This window comes from Dryas octopetala, chromosome 3, assembly GCF_963921425.1.
Source record: "Dryas octopetala chromosome 3, drDryOcto1.1, whole genome shotgun sequence".
In the NCBI taxonomy this organism is placed as follows: domain Eukaryota; kingdom Viridiplantae; phylum Streptophyta; class Magnoliopsida; order Rosales; family Rosaceae; genus Dryas; species Dryas octopetala.
Window position 1 is genome coordinate 3,306,176 of NC_141368.1, and position 17,641 is coordinate 3,323,816.

The 17,641-nt window shown below is 36.4% G+C and overlaps 2 protein-coding genes across 3 annotated transcripts; both read left to right on the forward strand.

Moving 5' to 3' along the window:
- Positions 1–486: 486 nt before the first annotated feature.
- Positions 487–13,829, forward strand: LOC147289636 (ARM repeat superfamily protein). The gene is made up of 39 exons (XM_086237190.1): positions 487–753; positions 946–1,159; positions 1,286–1,381; positions 1,463–1,580; positions 1,658–1,831; positions 2,218–2,388; positions 2,718–2,773; positions 2,875–2,964; positions 3,099–3,247; positions 3,437–3,519; positions 3,621–3,749; positions 3,874–3,948; positions 4,221–4,389; positions 4,507–4,646; positions 4,781–4,867; positions 5,118–5,295; positions 5,583–5,680; positions 5,845–5,994; positions 6,119–6,275; positions 6,362–6,495; positions 6,696–6,777; positions 6,861–7,023; positions 7,323–7,398; positions 7,556–7,729; positions 7,827–7,892; positions 7,997–8,101; positions 8,303–8,392; positions 8,598–8,806; positions 8,891–9,101; positions 9,216–9,398; positions 9,524–9,619; positions 9,726–9,793; positions 9,876–10,224; positions 10,801–11,013; positions 11,248–11,922; positions 12,054–12,457; positions 12,576–12,816; positions 13,018–13,188; positions 13,297–13,829. The coding sequence occupies exons 1-39, from the start codon at positions 591–593 to the stop codon at positions 13,525–13,527; spliced, it is 6,438 nt and encodes a 2,145-aa protein (XP_086093316.1). The 5' UTR covers positions 487–590; the 3' UTR covers positions 13,528–13,829.
- A 432-nt stretch (positions 13,830–14,261) lies between these two features.
- Positions 14,262–17,613, forward strand: LOC147289637 (ubiquinol-cytochrome C chaperone family protein). 2 transcript variants are annotated; one of them, XM_086237137.1, is made up of 8 exons: positions 14,262–14,415; positions 14,691–14,877; positions 15,221–15,434; positions 16,001–16,167; positions 16,741–16,865; positions 17,024–17,084; positions 17,204–17,252; positions 17,369–17,613. In XM_086237137.1, exons 2-8 carry the CDS (start codon positions 14,701–14,703, stop codon positions 17,446–17,448), a joined length of 873 nt encoding a protein of 290 aa, XP_086093263.1. In that variant the 5' UTR covers positions 14,262–14,415; positions 14,691–14,700; the 3' UTR covers positions 17,449–17,613. The 2 variants fall into 2 exon arrangements, with proteins under 2 accessions (XP_086093263.1, XP_086093262.1); XM_086237136.1 differs by having other exon boundaries at positions 14,266–14,493.
- The last annotated feature ends 28 nt before the right edge of the window (positions 17,614–17,641 follow it).

Sequence of the window (17,641 nt, forward strand, 5' to 3'; positions counted from 1 at the left end):
TTACCAACAACTTATAATATGTCTTTCTGCTTTGTTCAGAATGGTTGACTTTATTGTTTAGCAATGCATGTTGTGTTAATGTCACACTTTCCACATATTTTGTCATTTCATTAAATTTTTTTAATCTTTAACTGTATTAAATGGATAAAAATAAGAAAACAAATTCAACATATGTACAATAGGACAAGCCTATTTGAAACACTAACATGCTAAAATTTTGATATTTGCGCAATTGGAGAAGTAACTATATAAGTGAAATTCAGACGGCATGTCGTTTATATGGCCGAACCCAGAAGAATCAGAATAAAAATGACAGCCAAATTTTACACGTCTGTCATGTAAAGTGAAACCCCATTAACCGTCACCACCGCCACCACAAAACTTTAAAAAGAAAAAGGAGAAAGAAAATTTAAAACCCTAAACCCCTCCAAAGTTGGCTCTGAGAAGTGTCCCCAAACCAAAACCCTAAACCTTCCGGAGCCGGTTCGGGTCTTCCAAAAGAACTCTAGGGCTTAAGCCACAACAACAACAACAAAGCGAACAGTTAAACTTCATTGTCTGAGTAGTCATCAACTGCGAGAGAGAGAGACATGGCGACCTCGCTTGCAAAACAGTTAGAAAAAATAAAATCGCTGGTACAAGCCGACACAGAGCCTTCGGACAAGAGGCCCTTCACTCGCCCTTCCATTCTCTTAGACGCTAAAGCAGCCGCCGATATCGACATCGATACCATTTTCTCCATTGCACTGCAAGGTCACTCTTCTTTTTCCGTTCGTTTACCGAGAAAAAAATAGAAAAAGAGAAAGTTATTGGTGCTCTCTATTGAAGTGAATTAGTGCTGTCTATTAAAATAGTGTCAATGCAAGCAACTTAGAGCTTAATTTCTATTGGTTTCTGCTAAATTTTATTGCTTTATGTGTTAGAATATGTGTTTTTGGTTTTCAGGTCTTGAGGTCCTTGTAAGCACCGATGAGCGGTTTAGAAACTATAGGAAAGACTTGTTTAGCGAAAAAAGTACAGAATTGGATAGAGAGTTGATGGGCATAGAGGAAAACAATCGCATTAATGCTTCAATCAGTTCTTACTTACGATTACTCTCGGGACATTTTGAACTCCCGTCGGCAATCAAGACGCTCGAGTACTTGATACGCAGATATAAGTATGTTCTCATTTCAACTAATATTGTCAAATCATTTCTGTGCTATTTAATTGTATACATTCTTGTTATATATACATATTTTTGCATATATTTGTCTTGGTAATGTGGTGTATATTGAAATTTCAGGATTCATGTGTACAACTTCGAGGAATTAATTTTGTGTGCTTTGCCATACCATGACACCCACGAATTTGTCCGAATAGTTCAATTAATTAGCTTCAGGTTAGTCAATTATAATTCTTCTATGTTGTTTGTCATTTGCTGAAGTTAACGGATTGTGACTCACTATTCCTCATGGTTCAGAAATAGTAAATGGAAATTCCTGGACGGCGTAAAAGCTTCTGGTGCACCACCACCTAGAAAGGTTATAGTGCAGCAATGTACTCGTGATAAGGGGGTTTTGGAGATTTTATGCAACTATGTGAGTGTTTGTAACTCTAATTGGTTGTTTGATTACCATCTTGTCATGGTGTCATTTAAATGACTGTTTTGCTACAGGCATCCCCATCAAAGAAGTATCGTCCTTCAAGGCCCGTGGTCGGATTTTGCACGGCAGTTGTTACCGAGGTTTTGGGTTCTGTTACATCTGTTGACAGTGATGTTGTGCAGAGAATCCTTTCACTTGTTATTTCTGGACTTGAGGCTGGCTCAAAAGGACATTCAGAAAATAAGGTGATGTTGAGAGACAGAATATTCTTATTTTAGAGATCAATATTATTTACTGATTTTCCACCTAATTTTTTTGAGTTGTACTCTTATCTTGCCAGTCATATGTTAAAAAGTATATATAACATTGAATAAATTTGAATGCATCCCAGCTTTTGTTATTTTGGTCACTTTAGCAGCTCACACATTAAAACTGCTAAAAAAAGGTATAATATGTATTTTGATGACACATACAAGTATTCAAGGGATAGGGACGCAGAAAATATTGAAGGGTGGTTGACTTTTGATTACTTTGCCACGCTAATTTATTCTCTTCAGTGTCTGGTTCTGGTGTAAACTGTGTGATTTTTTCTTCTCAACACTAAGTGTAAAATATTTATTCTTTTTTGTAGGCTGGTGCCATGATGATTGTTGTTGTGCTAGCAAGTAGAGTTACATTATCTCCCAAACTTGTCAAGAGTTTGATTAGATCAATTGCTGAAATTGCTCGAGAGGATGCAAAAGAGTCTGCTGATCTTCAGTTGTTTCGGTTATCACTTATGACTTTGATCAACCTTGTCCGGGTACTTCTTTGTTCTTATATGCAGTTAGATTGTCGTATCATTCAATTATTTCCTGAAATTTTACTGTGTCATTTCTAATTTGATTGTGTTTGAGTGCAATAGAGCCTCTTCTTAGTGATTGGGAGGGGGGGGTTGCTCAGTGTCCCTTAGTCCAGGGGTCTTCTTATAACCCTCTATTTTAATGTATTTAAAAAAAATATTCAAACCCTTCATTTCAGAGTCTTTTTGTAATAGTTTCCGGCTTCCTTGAATTAATATTTTGGTTTGCTGTATGTGTATGCATAATTTCTTGACTTTCTTTTACTTAAAAGTTTCTGTGAATTTTTCAGTTGCAAGATGTTGATATCCTCCCAATGAAGACTTTGGAGATTTTGATGGACATTAGGTAGTCCTTGATTGCATTATTTGTCTGAACAGTTTCATATCCTTTGTGCGTTTGTCATTAATTTCATATTATCTGAGGTTCTTTTCTACTTCCATTTGAAGGGATTTTTCTGGGATTCTTTTGGGGCTGTTCAACGAGTTCAATATTGATAGATTCCTTTATCTGCTTTTGGATTCTCTGGTTGACTACAGGTGGGAAACCAATTTTTGGTATTCACTTATTTTTGTGGACATCTCTTGTCTCCACCATATTTTTTTCTTCTTCTTTTGATAAGATCTATTGTCTTCTTCCCATTTCATTCAATCTTATGATAATTTATTTGCAGTTCTTCTAACGAATCATGCCAGCTTGCTTTGATCACAATACTAGAGACAATTCCTTCCAAGAATTTTGTTCAACATGTAGTTGCTAAGGTCCTAGCATCCTGCTTGCAAAATTCACAAAAACTTAAAAATTCGACATCATTTTTATCAGGTATTTTGTATCAATTTTTGTTGTATTGTTCTCACAAATATATTATGCTCTCTATTATCTTTCATATTTGCAGACATTTTGGTTTTATTCTCTTTGTTTGAGCTTCGTGTTTAAATGAGTTAAATGAGTCCATTTCTTTTGACTGCATCTGCTTTGCATTTCTCATCATGTTTTTGGGTTGTCTTCTAGGAAGCTGGGCGAAGAAAATTTTAATTGTTCTAAGTAAGCAATATCCATCTGAACTACATGGAGCGGTTCACAAATTTCTTGATGTATGTTGCCAATTTATTCCCTCTCTCCCAGTGTGTTTGTGCGCACACATGCCTTCTTTGTTCTTGTTCAGGGTATTCTGATTGTTGACTATTTTGAACAGGAAAAAAATGTGCAATCTAAGAAAGGGGGCTCAGTATATGAAATTTTGGGTAAAATGTTGGATGGGAATCTGGACATGTCTTTAGCCTTCTCAGAATCAAAAATTTGGTTTGGGTTGCATCATCCAAAGGTATTCTTTATCATCATCCTATGGTTTTTATTTCTACTCATAAATGTGTATGCTTCAGTAAGGTATGGAAATCATTTTCTGTCAAAGTAAGCTTGTGCTATCGGGATTTTGTGATGTGGTGTAGGCTGATGTTCGTTGTCGTACGCTGTCTGCATTAAGTACATCAAGTATTCTGGAAGCCAAGGCTACAAATCCACAGGTATCTTTTTGTCTTGGGTTTCTAATTGTTGGCACTTGGCACAGAGGTCAGAGGCCAACAAAGTGGAGAGTGTTTCTTTTTTCTTTCCACTGTTGGTGGTTGACATAACCTAAGTGTTTGACACTTGGGACTGAATATGTTTGTGTTTAAGAAGAGGAGGGGGGGGGGGGGGGAGAGAGAGTTTTTTAAATCATGCCTATATATTAGAATATGGTTGCTTTCAGGGGTCTAATCATCCTGCTCTTATGTGTTTTCATTTTCCTGTGGAGTAGAGTCTTGAAACTATCCAAAATGCAATATTGCGACAGCTTCATGATGATGATCTTACTGTTGTGCGGGCGGCTCTGTCCCTAGACAGATTGTCAGCCATAATAAATTCTTCTGATATTGCTGAAGCACTGGATAATGTGCTAAAAAGATGTGTTGGTCTTCTTATGTCAAGTGAGTATTATATTGTGGATGCTTTCACTCTATTTTTATTTCCTGGTTCAGACGGGGTACTAATTATCTTACTATAGCATGCATATTTCTCATTCTTCATTCCGTGTTTTGTTGCAGGTTCATCCAAGAACACTAGTCTAGCATGTGACGTTGCTCTTTTGTGCCTGAAGAATGCTAGCTCTGATATCCATGATTGTATTGAACGTTGCAATATACTTGCTTCTATGATATTTCCTTTACTCCTTGTTCTGCCTAAGGTTCTTTTCTTTTCTGTCTAGACCTCAAATTTAATCTACAGTTTTGCAGTTCTTGCACCAATTTGGTACCCTGTAAATGGTTTTTCCAACAAGTTGAACTTCTTATTAAAAGAATTATGTTTCACTGAGTACAGACACAAAGGTTAAATTTGAAAGCATTGGAAATAGCCAAGGAAGTAAAATGGCCACTTTTTGAGAATCTTGCCTCCAATACAGAATTGGTAAGTTATCTATTTGTTAGTTCCAGTGTGCTTGTTGTCTTCAATTCCTTTTTTTCTCTTGACTAAGATTTGAGGAAATTGTTAAATAAGCTTTTAATAAGCTGTGTATGGAGGGGGGGGGGGGGGGGGGCGGTTGGATTCTATCTCTCTTTTAATTCTGTTGCTTTTAGTTTTTGACTTGTATGTATGATTGTCTGATATCTATTTTTAATGTGAAATGAGTAACTCTGAAGTCGACTCTGAATTGTAGGCATCACAACCAGGAAAGTTGCCCTCAATTAACTTGGACACCATTACTAGTTTGGCCGGCAGATTCTCGTTGCATGCTGAAGAATATTTGCCTTGGCTTATTAAGAGTTCTAATGACTTTGAGTTGTCAAAGACACTGTTCTTCTTGGTGATGATGCAGGCACTTATTCAAAAGAATAGTATGCTCTCTCTCTCTGACCCTTTTGGCGGATTTTTGACTCCTTCAATTGTATTTTCATTTGTAAATTGATTTATAGCCTTTTGAATTGTGAAATGACTTCTCGACTACTTTCTATTCTTCTATTATTCTTGGCATAATAGTGTTTCTTCTATATCAAATAACTGATGTGTGTGTCTTTCTGAACTTTGTGAGACCTCCAGTAATGGTGTTTCTTGTATTCCTCTTGCTTTGATTTTTGGCATCTATGGTAATTGATTCTGACTTCTGTTTTTCTTTGTGTGTCAGAATCTACTGAACTTTTGGCAATTTTTGAAGTTGGCTTTCCTGCACTGAAGGCTGAATGGGAAGCATTTGAGTCTATGGGTGATATCTCTATAGAAGAGGCAAGAGAAAACTATTTGTAGATAGATGTATTTTTTTTTTTTTATATTAAAAACCATCCCAGATGAATTTTCAGCACTTTCTGGAGCTTGCCAGATTTATATTTCATAGTCGTACATTGGTGCTGATTAACTTTGTTGTTCCATTTTCCCTGTTGTTTTTGTAGTTCAATACAGAAATGCTAAATTGGGATTGCAGTAGATTCCTTGACAAGCTTGATTCCAATTTGAGAGCATTAAACACAAATATTCTAATTTGCCTATTTTGGAGGTTAATGGATGCATTTTTATCTGCGATGCCTGCAGTTGTCTCCATGGTTAGTAATTCCTTCTGTGGTTTGTCTTTTAAGACCACTATGATAAATGGTCATGGATATCATATCTGTATTTATTGTGTTATTGTCTGTGCTAAATGTTATATATGCTTTTTAATTGTTGCAGAATGATGATGAGAAGTGGGTTAGCTGGCTTTGGGACTTGTTTGTCTTTTTCTCAGCCTCTCAGTTTAAGCACATTTTCAAGGAACACCGTCACAACCTTGTCACAAAGTGCAAGATCTCTGCTGCTCGTTTCCTGTCCAGGTTTTTCACAGAAGAAGGTGCCTGCATGGCTTCCCTTACACGCTTTGTAATTATTTTCTGAAGGATCATCTTGCATTGATGCATCAGCTGTTTCACTTTACAGATGTTCCTGTTGCAGTCCAAGTTGAGAGTCTTCACTGTTTTGCATATCTCTGTCTTCAATCAGAAGTTAGATTGCCAATTCAACTTCTTGCTGAATTTCCATCCTTTCTTGTTCCACTGGCTAGTTATAACCAGGTACCTCGGTGGCCTTTTCTCTTTTGCGATTGTCTTTGCTCTTGGCTGCTAAGTTGAAGTTATGTGTACTGGAAATGGTTACCTATATGTTTTCCTGTCAAGTTTTTTGATTGTTCTTTTGTGTTTTAGTTATCCTATAAGCAGATGCAATTTTCTCTGTTTGCTGGGATTTATTCTTGGATTGATTCATTTTCTTTCAGGATATAAGAAGTGCTGCCATGAACTGTATTGAGGGTTTACACACACTTTGGGCTCATGTTGACTCTTCGAGCAAGAAAAATGGTATTACTTCACTTAGAATACATGTTTTCTGGCCCTTTTTAATTCTTTTTTGATAATGGCTTTATCTGTGGTTTTTAAATCAGGAAACCATGCAATTTGGATTCATTTTCTTGATAAACTCTTGGACTTGGTGGTTCAGCAAAAAAGGCTCATCTTATCAGACAGAAACTTTCTTTCTTCCCTTTTGGCCTCTTTGCTCAGCCCATCCTGCCAAAGCTTTTTGGCACCAAAGAATATTGAGCTAAGGTGATCCAGTGTTGTTATTATAGGCCTTGCTTAACCACTGTCCTCATCATCATTAGTTCATCTTACATTCATTTAGGATAAGTACTGCTTTGATGCTTCTCTGTCTCAGAAAGTTTGTTACATTTTAAAAGTAGTTATTGACATTACGGTTTGACTTCAATATTTTCTTCCATGTTTGTATTTTTTATGCAAAAGACTCGCTTTGTTATGTTGGTTTCGTGGTTAATATGGTCTGGTGTTCATTGTTGAGCATGATAATACTATATTTGAGGGTTAACTTTGTCTCAACATATTTTTAGGGTTGATCAATCTACAAGAGAAAAGATTCTTGCTTTCATTTTGAATTCTGCGCTGAAACTTCCTGATTATGCAAAGGTTTGTTTATTTGATCTGCTGTTTCTTTCCAAATTCTGCTCTTCTACTAGATGCTTCTGGTTATTATTTCTAGTTTTTTATATTTTTATCATTGTCATTATCATCATGTACAGAGGATATCTTAAGAATTGTTAAATGGAGTTGATGTTTCTGGCAGCTTGCGATTCTATCTTTGCTGAGAGGAGTGGGCAATTCCATTATACATGATAGAGAGGTGGAGTCATTTTTATCTCAGCTGTTGGGAAGACGCAGTCAACATCATCGTAAGGCGGATATCTCCAGTCAGAAGTTGTCGAAAATTGAAGTTCAGATACTGTGCCTTCTACTGGAGGTAAGTAGATAGATGTCCTTAAATGCTTGTTTTACTTTATGCGTAGTTCATCATACGTTTACTCTGTAATGAGATATTTGGCTTCTGCCTGTCTTAGAGCTGTGCTACGCCTTCTTCATCGAATGAGAATGTTTTTGTGGATCATTTATTGGAGGCTATGAAAGTAAGAAACTATCTGCAACTAGATTTTTGTGCATTCTGGTCTTCATGTTAGTCCTTTAACTTTATATATGTTGACATCATTTTCTGGACTATTTGCTATTCCAGTTGGATGGTTTGGCTCCAGAAGACCCTGCTGTTATACAACCTTGTGTAACTGTTCTGCAGAAGCTTAACAGTCAAATATACAGTGGGCTAAAGACAGAAATACAGGTTAATTTTTATCCGTTTTCTCAAGTCCATTGCATTTAGCATCCATCATCCGTAGCTCTAGATACAGCCACTGAACATGGGCATCCTGCAAATTCATTAAACTGTTCTTGTTTTCACCTCACTAAAACTTAGACTTGTTTAGTATTTGAAACTGGAAGATGCAAGTGGGTTAAATTTTCATTATTTTCTTGTATCATGCAGGAGCTTCTGTTTTGTGAACTTGTGCCTTTATTTCGGAATGCTAATGGTGATATACAAAAGGAAACTAGAGCAGCCTTGCTGCGCTTAAACGTGTGTTCTTCTCTCTCTCTGATTTTCTAATTTATTGGATTAATTTTGTGCTTATTGGTTTTGCTTTGCTTCTTAAGTAATTATGCTTATAAAAGTTACATCTATGGAATATGTGACTGAGATTCGGATCACTTTCTCTTGGAGTTAAGTGTAGTACATGAACCAATGTGGAGACAACTCATTTGCATACTTTTGAATGTGTCAGGTTACTTGCTCTACTATCGTTCAAACACTTGATTACATTGTCAAAAACAGAAGTGCGACTGGTTCAGTGTCTGGAAAGAAGAAAATGAAATTAACGGGGCATCTGAAGTCCAATCTGTCCCATGATGTGATATGTAAAGGAGAAAATGCACTCTCTTTCCTTAGCTCACTACTTGATATTTTGCTATTTAAGAAAGACATAGAGAAGAGGTTGGTACTGTCTTATACTGCCACTTATGTGTAAAAGTGAGGATTTGAAGCTTTCTTATACTAATTGCATTCAATTCGTTGTAGGGATTCTCTTTTGGGGCCCTTATTTAAGCTTCTTTACAAGACTTTTTCCAACGAGTGGGTACATGGTGTTATTGATCGGGATGAAAAGTGGGTTCAAATTCCCTCTAGCATTTCTGACACAATGTCAAGCACAATAAGTTATATACAACAGACACTTCTGATAATCCTAGAAGATATTAGTTCATCACTCATAAATTCTGTTCCACTGGGGGTATGTTCCCATACTTTTGAGTTTGAATTTGTTATTTGGAGATGCTAACAGTTCTGTTGGTTGTTCAGTTTTTATCTTGTTTCATTAATATTGTATCCTCAATTTTTGTGGCAGGGGAACATAATAAATGAGATCAATGTGAAAATGTTAGTTGAGTGTGCCCATTCTGCAAAGGATGGAGTTACTCGCAACCATGTATTTTCACTGATTTCCTGTATCACAAAGGTTATTCCAGAAAAAGTTTTGGAGCATGTACTGGATATTTTTACTGTTATCGGAGAATCAGCTGTCACTCAGGTTTGTTATTACACTTAATTTTACTGCTTTTTTAATGAGCAAAGCTGTTTTTTTGAATCATCAACTTCTGGCTTGAGTTCTTCTGTGTGTGTAATATAGTCATTTTGTTAAATCAAATTATGTAGATTGACAGCCATTCACAGCGTGTGTTTGAGGATCTTATATCTACAGTTGTTCCATGTTGGCTGTCTGGGACAGGCGACAATGACAAATTGCTCCAGGTAATTTATTCTTACTGTTTTTAGTGGGTCAGCACAGCTCCCTTACTGTGCGAACGAGATACTTGTTTGTAAACAATGTTGTGATTTTATTGACTTTGCTCTTCAGATTTTCATGAATGTATTGCCTGAAGTTGCTGAACATAGAAGGCAATCAATCGTTGTATATCTGCTAAGGTACTATTGGCGTAAAATTTTTATGGTTTTATGTTCCTGTTCTTTCTTTGGATTCTGCTTATGTTGACATGTTCATATGCAGGACTTTGGGAGAGTCAAATAGCTTGGCTTCATTACTTGTCCTTCTTTTCCATTCATTAGTTTCAAGAAGAGGATTATCCTTCTTTGATAACATGAATGCTGCAGATAGCTCCACAACCTCTATACAGAGAGAGTGGGAGTATGCACTGGCGCTCCAAATATGCGAGCAATATTCATGCATGATATGGCTTCCCCCTCTTGTTATGTTGCTTAAACAAATAGGAACTGGTATTCAGTCTTCAGAACTGTTTATCGAATTGTTAATTGCAATGCGATTCACCTTACACAAATTACAAGATCCAGAGTTTGCATTCAAGCTTGCATCAGGGGAAGATTCAGATAAAATTCAGGTACTGATTTTGTACAAAGAATAGTGTTTGAAGTCAAGCTCATATAACATTGGCTTGTCTTATTCCTTGATGGATATAAAAAAATGGTTGAGGCATTGTTCCCATAATGTATTAGGTATTATTTTTCATGACTCTTTTTTACTCTTTTTGTTCCAGTTTATAGGTCTTATGGGTTATTTTGTTTCATGGAAAGAAAAGGGGTGCTGTCCATTATACATCAGGATGATTAAATTGTGGTATTTTGGTTTTGGATTAGATAATAAGAAAAATGAATTTTAGGGAATATATTATCTCAAAATTTGAATTGTTTACGTAAATTTGAAATTTGAACTGTATATTATAAAAAATTAAGTTTACATGGGTTCCAAAAAAAAAAAAAAAGACTGAGAAACTAAGATCTAACTTATTGATGCCCTTCAGACCAAAAAAACTTAGTGATGCACTAAAGTCTAACTTCTTCTTGTTGTTGTTATTATTATTATCATTATTATTATTTTTCTCTAAGCAGATATATGTTATGTATGTTTTGGTATGTTGTACTTCAATGATGATTGTGCTTGCTACTTAAATTGTCAGGCTACATTGGAAGAACTCATGGAGCAGGTTGTTGCTCTCCAGCAACTTGTAGATTCAAGGAAGAAAAGAAGTATCCATGTCTTCATTAGGAAAGATTTAAAGGAGTGTATACATGCTGTGTTGAGGACTATTACTACGGTCATGATCCCTTCGACACACTTTAAAGGCATAACTAAGTTGCTTGGCCATAGAGATAGAAATGTGGCAAAGAAGGTACTACTTATTGTATTACAGGACTTATGTATAAATTAAGAAAACTGAGTAGGATTTATAAGCTGTTAACTGTCAATTACTGTAGTTTTTCATTGTATCAATTCATGTAATTCTTTACAGACAACCAGTGGTTATATGGTCTATTAATTTTTGTCTTTTATTACATGTGCCTGGTAATGTACATTTGCATTATAATAGGCAGTATTTTTCATATTAAGTTAAATTTTTGTGCAGGCTCTTGGACTCCTTTGTGAAACAGTTAGGGATCATGACACGGCCAGAGCAAAGAATAAATTTAATTCAAGTTCCAGTCATCATTGGCATCATCTAGATGAGAATTCTCTGGAATCATTTCGCAATATGTGTCTGAAAATTGTTCAGTTAGTTGATGATTCTGCAGATGATTTGGAAGCCTCCTTGAAGGTGGCAGCAGCTTTGGCTCTAGAAGCTCTGGCCCACAGGTTTTCTTCTAATTATTCCATCTTCAGTGAGTGTCTACCATCTGTTACAAAAAATATCAGTATGCACGACTTGGCAGTGTCCTCTAGCTGCCTTCAAACAACTGGTGCTTTGATCAATGTGCTTGGGCCTAGGGCACTATCTGAGCTTCCTTGCATAATGGAAAATTTGATTAAGATTTCATGTGAAGTCTTTTTATCTTCAGATATCAAAACCATATCTGGTGTTGATAGCATGCCTGCTGTGTTACAAATACCCAAGGAATCTCTTATTTTGTCTATTCTTATCACTTTGGAGGCTGTTGTGGTCAAGCTAGGGGGTTTCTTAAACCCATATCTTGAAGATATTACAAGAGTTATGGTGCTTGATCTTGATCATGCGTCAGGGACAGATCAAAAGTTGAAAATGAAAGCCGACTCAGTACGAAGACTCATCACTGAGAACATCCCCGTAAGCACCTTAAGAATGTTTTCAGTTCACTTTTAATAGCTTATTTTTCTTCATTGCTTATTTAAAAAATAAAAGCTTTTTTTTTTCATTTTTCATTTCACTATATATTAACTCTTGCTGTTGTTGTTCAGGTTCGTCTTGCTCTACCGCCCTTACTGAAAATATACTCTAGTACAGTTGAGTCTGGTGATTCAAGTTTAACAGTTTATTTTGGAATGCTGGAAAACATGATTGGTAGGATGGATAGGCCATCTGTTGGTAGTTACCATGCTAAGATTTTTGACCTGTGCTTGCTTGCTCTTGATCTACGTCGTCAAAATCCTGCTTCTGTTCAGAGAATTGATGATGTAGAGAAAAGTGTATTCAATGCAATGATAGCTCTCACTATGAAACTGACAGAGATAATGTTCAAGCCTCTTTTCCTTAGGACTATTGATTGGGCAGAGTCAGATGTGGAAGATATTGCATGTACAGGAAATATACCTAGGGCTATATCTTTCTATGGCCTGGTAAATAAACTGGCTGAGAACCATCGGTGAGTCAGTTCTTCCTGAATGCGCTTTCAGTTGTTAGTAGGTCCCTATGTTTCCATTTTCATTCCCCTTGTATTTGTGTAGACGCATTTTGTTATATGACGTTATCCTAAATTGCAGGTCTCTTTTTGTTCCTTACTTCAAATACTTGCTGGAAGGTTGTGTACGTTATCTTACTGTTGCTGGAGATGCAAAGACTTCTGGTTCAACGCGGAAGAAGAAGGCTAAGATTCTGGAAGCGAAGGACAACAGCGTGTTGCTTGGAAACTGGCATCTCAGGGCATTGGTCTTATCGTCATTACATAAATGTTTTCTCTATGATACTGGAAGCTTGAAGTTTCTTGACTCCTCAAATTTTCAGGTTAGTCCATCCTTACTTCCTTTTCCAGAAAATTTTGTGCTAATGAATTGATAATTGATGCGTATGGCATCTCTGGACTTCTAAATAAAAAATGACTACTGTCTCTTCAAAAAAAAAAGAATAAAGTGTCGGAATTTTAAAGCCTTCCATTATTTTTTGGTTATCATTTCTGTTATTGATTTAAGCTGCAAGTGTTTGCAGGTTCTACTGAAACCCATTGTTTCACAGTTTGTCGTAGAACCACCATCATCTCCAGAAGAACATTCAGACATACCATCCGTGGAGGAAGTTGATGATTTATTGGTTGCTTGTATTGGTCAAATGGCCGTGACTGCAGGAAGTGACCTTTTATGGAAGCCTTTGAATTATGAGGTGATTTTTTTTTTAAAATAAAATTTGATCCTTATTCTAACCCATTGTGTTTGGTTTACTGCATGCTTGTCTTTGTATTTTGACATTTTTATATTATGACTCTCCCAGGTGCTGATGCAGACGCGCAGTGAGAAGGTCCGGGCTCGAATTTTGGGCCTGAGAATCGTTAAATACCTTGTGGAGCATCTGAGAGAAGAATATCTGGTCTTCCTGGCTGAAACTATTCCCTTCTTGGGTGAATTGCTGGAGGATGTGGAGCCCTCTGTTAAATCTCTTGCACAATCGATTCTTAAAGAAATGGAGACCATGAGTGGTGAGAGCCTCAGGCAGTACCTATGAATGTGAGATATCGTCCACTGTAACTGGCCAAGGGCTCTCAGCTGAGGAATGTGTGAATGTGTGTTCCTAGTGGAACTGTAAAATTTTTGTTCGTTACTAATATATTTACACAATGCTAGGACGGTAACCAAGTCAAGCTTAGTTTTGTTTCTAAATTTTGGGGCCTAGAAAAATTTCCTTTGTAGAGGGGTTGGGTGGTGTTGTAATTGTATGTATAGGCGTAGCCAGCAGGCTGGGCCTTTAATTTTGTAGTTCTATTTGCATATAGTTTTTATTGAAAGTTATATTTCCAATTTCGACAAGGTTGGCCTCTACCATTTTGTTGTTAAGTCTTGAGTTATATTTCCAATTTTTTTTTTTTAATAATTTGAGGATGGGGTTCCAAATTTGAGATTTTTTTGAGGAAAAAAAATATCATTAGACTAACAATTAATTAGTTGAGTTTGAGAGTTTTTTCCTTTTTCTTTTGTAAAATACAAATTTTATTGATCTTCAATATGCTTGTAAAATGGGCCGGGCCTGTAAAATGAAAATCTCAATTGCGGGTTGTAGGTATAATTTGGAATGCATTCTTATGGTACGACTTAGATCCGAGGTTCGTAACTTGTATTTCGGGTCCGGCGTCCGATATCTGAGTCCGGATTCGGAGTTTAACAACTTTGTTTACAGGGCCAATAAAAAAATGCAATGTACAAAAAAAAAAAAAAAACAATATGGGGCTAGCCGGACTTCCACACCTAAGCTGTCCCTGCCGTTAGATTTACACACTCGCGCTCTTCTCTCTCTCTCTCTCTCTCTCTCTCTCTCTCTCTCGATTTAGGGTTTTGGAATCACGAAATCCCAGAAAGATCACAACTGAGAAACCAACTGTTTGGTTTTTAGTCTAAGGTCTATACTTGTTACTTGATGTAGACTTCCAGTCATGCTTCGCTACACATTTTCTCTGGATAGACGCTTCCTTTATTCGTATTTCATTCTTGACTGATTTTCATTCTCATTTTTATTTGTCTTTCTGTTTGGCTGTCGAGAAAATAAAGGGAACTGTGCAAAGACTTGATACTGAAATTTGTTATTTGGTTATATAGCCTTAACTTTCAAATTTAAAAGCTATCTATATGATGTTGTTGTATGTGTTTGATGAAATGTCTCTCTGGATTCAATAGGGAACTCAAAATGTTGCCAAGATGGAGCAGAGCTGTTACTCAGCTCTCGAGGCTTGGTTCACAGCATAGCTTGAATCTCAGAAACGATTTCTATGTTATTTCGCGCCAAAGCTATGCCAAGTCTGCGGCAGCTGTGGCTCCAGCTATGGCTGACACTGTGGAAAAAGGCCTCCCGAGCGCGCCAATGGTACGTTTAGATCTAACCATCTGCATTTATGTGTGTAACCGAATTCGGTTAATGTTTAGGCCTGTTTTGTTTAGTAATCAAGCTGGCGATTTAAGTAATTATTGGTTATAATTTGAATCGAGTTTGATGATTTACTTGTTAATTGGTATAGATTGTTCTGAATTAAAACGTTAGTTGCGAATCTGTATTCTTGTGATAGTGTCTTTGTGATTATATGCACACTTTTTTTTTTTTTTTTTTAATTTTTGGGTTTCTTTGTGTTGTGTGTGTGTGTGTGCTAGCCCTTGTCAGACTTTTGGTTTCTGCAATTAGTTCATTGCTGAGAATTAGAAATGCTCAACAGGTAAATCTGGACAAATTGTTTTGGTCTAAGCCCTCCTCATTGGTTTTGGCCCCGGATTCCCCATTGAGGATTGAGGAGCCACAATATGAGGGCATTAAGCGTATATTGCTTAAGCTGATGCTGTTTTATAGCAAACAAAGCAAGTCTATTCGAGGGGCAAATGTGGTATATAAGCGAATCATTTCACAAGTTGATAAACCTGCCATTTATGAAGGTCAAATTTTCACTCTTTCTTCTTTCCCCTGTATTTTCTTTTGTACCGAACTGCAGTCTGCTATTAGATATGAGGATTGCAAGTGGCACGTCATTGTTAACTGGCAATGTTTGTAAATTTCCTACCAAGCATGATCTCCTTATTTCAGAAATTGTTTCTGTTTTTTCACTCTTTCATTTTCTTCTAGTAATTTATGTCTTTTAAGGGTGGGGGATTCTCAGAAGAGCATAAGGTTGAAGGGAATAGGCAATTTGTCTTAGAAGCAGTGTCTTTGTGGCCAAAAAGGATGTATTGGGTTTTGGTGCAGTAACACCTCCATATCATTTACCATATCTAGCATCAACCATTTCACCTTGTTCATGCGTACATTATTCTCACCTACTACTAACTATTTCAGTGAGTAAGAAGGTGACAAGTGATATTTTTTTCTCTTCTAGTGTGAGACTGTCCATACATTTTAGAAAACTTTACTTGAAGTTACCTTTGCTTATATAGTTCTGTGTAGGATATAGGGAGGCTATATAACTAGCTTAATGGTGATCTAAACTATTCTCATAAATATGCAGTATTCAACTTGGAGAAAACCTTTAAGACAACATTCTCTTTACTTGTACTTCATATGTGGCTTTGCTTACGCCGGTTGAAACAAGAGGGGAAGGAAGGTGTTGAATTCGGGCAATACGTATACGAGATTTACAATCATGATGTGGAACTTAGAGTATCTAAGGCTGGGGTATGTATATGTTAAGCCATATGTTCTGCTTTGAATTTGAATGCTTATTGAAAGTTTATTTGTTTCTTGTTAAGGTTCTTTTCAGATAACATGTATAAATCTCATTGGAGTTTATCATTTGTCTTCGAAAAGATTTTAAATTATCTATGCGTCGTAGCATTTCTTTGTTTAGTGTGGTTCAACAACCATAAGGCATTGTCCAGAAAGAATCTATTAGTTGGGCACATGTTTATTTCTTTATCTCTTGGTATTTATGGGTTCTTCTTATTGTACACTATTACCAAAAAATAGATAATTTGTTTAGTCTGCTCAATTCCCAAAAACATACATCTATAGCTATCTCCTAGTGTCCAGTATTTTAGGAGTTTCTATGTCCAATACCATGTAATATCTTTGACAATTGACGCTTGTGCTTGTTTCCACATTGAAATTTTCTGATTACTCAACTCAATCATCGTATTTGGGGGGCTAAAAATGTTGGAGCCTTCAGCGTTAGTTCGCTTTGGATGCAGTATATAAGAGAATAGGGTTTACGGTTATAAATGCTAATTGATTTTACCCTTGAAATGTCAGGTCAACTTACTACTCACAAAATGGATGAAGGATTTGGAGAAGATATTCTATGGAAATATTGTTGCTTATGATGCTGCCGTACTTCCAGAGGCTAAGCAGGACGAACTGCAAAATGTGATATGGAGGTAAATCTAGTCCAAACTTGGTCCATGTCCGTGGCACCCTTAAATAATCTATTCAAAGTCAATTAATGGTGTTCCTTTACTGAGTCTGAGTCCCAACATAAAAATTTTCAACCATTTGATAATGGGATACGTCTTAACATTTGGAATCGGTGTTGCAGGAATATCTTTTCTGATGATGGTTCATCAGAGCCAAATGATGCTGCATCACGAGCAGTTCAGGCATGCTCTCATCCTTGCTTTTGCACTGCATTTTAGCTAGTAACAATTAATTTATTCTTGTTAGTCTTAACTCCTCTATCTGATGCATACAATTACAATGAATGAATGTGTATATGCAGGCGATGGCTAGATATGTCCGCCGCGAAGTTAGTTGCCTGTCCTTAACAGGTATTCATTATTTTAATATGTTCATATTAAGATTGCACAGAGATTTTCAATATTTTCGTCATATATATGTTGCCTACAATTTCAGTCTAACAACATTGTGTAATTTGTGTGGGCAGATAAAGAAGCTATGTTTTCTGGTAATTTCGCTTTTACCTCATTGAAGGGTGAGAAACCAAAGCCGGTGCGGTCCAGATGAGAATCCATCTCTGTCTAGTCATGTGCAAGTTTCCATCATTTGAAGAAAAAATTTCTATTAAAACAAATCATAATCCCTTGTAAAAGACTTCCACAATAAATCCTTTGTATAATTATCAAAAGCAACTCTATTTTTTTATAATAATTTCTGATTAAGTGGTTGGCATATCCAAATTAGAAAGTATCATGTTTCA

Bases quoted from the DNA above. Each gene is read 5' to 3' on its own strand.
- LOC147289637 (XM_086237136.1), top strand. From the start codon at position 14,450: ATGCTTCGCTACACATTTTCTCTGGATAGACGCTTCCTTTATTC. The intron at 14,494-14,690 runs GTATTTCATTCT...TGGATTCAATAG, and splicing joins GATAGACGCTTCCTTTATTC to GGAACTCAAAATGTTGCCAA. The intron at 17,085-17,203 runs GCATGCTCTCAT...GTGTATATGCAG, and splicing joins CTGCATCACGAGCAGTTCAG to GCGATGGCTAGATATGTCCG.
- LOC147289636 (XM_086237190.1), top strand. From the start codon at position 591: ATGGCGACCTCGCTTGCAAAACAGTTAGAAAAAATAAAATCGCTGGTA. The intron at 6,276-6,361 runs GTGCCTGCATGG...TTCACTTTACAG, and splicing joins CAGGTTTTTCACAGAAGAAG to ATGTTCCTGTTGCAGTCCAA. The intron at 9,620-9,725 runs GTAATTTATTCT...TTTGCTCTTCAG, and splicing joins ACAATGACAAATTGCTCCAG to ATTTTCATGAATGTATTGCC.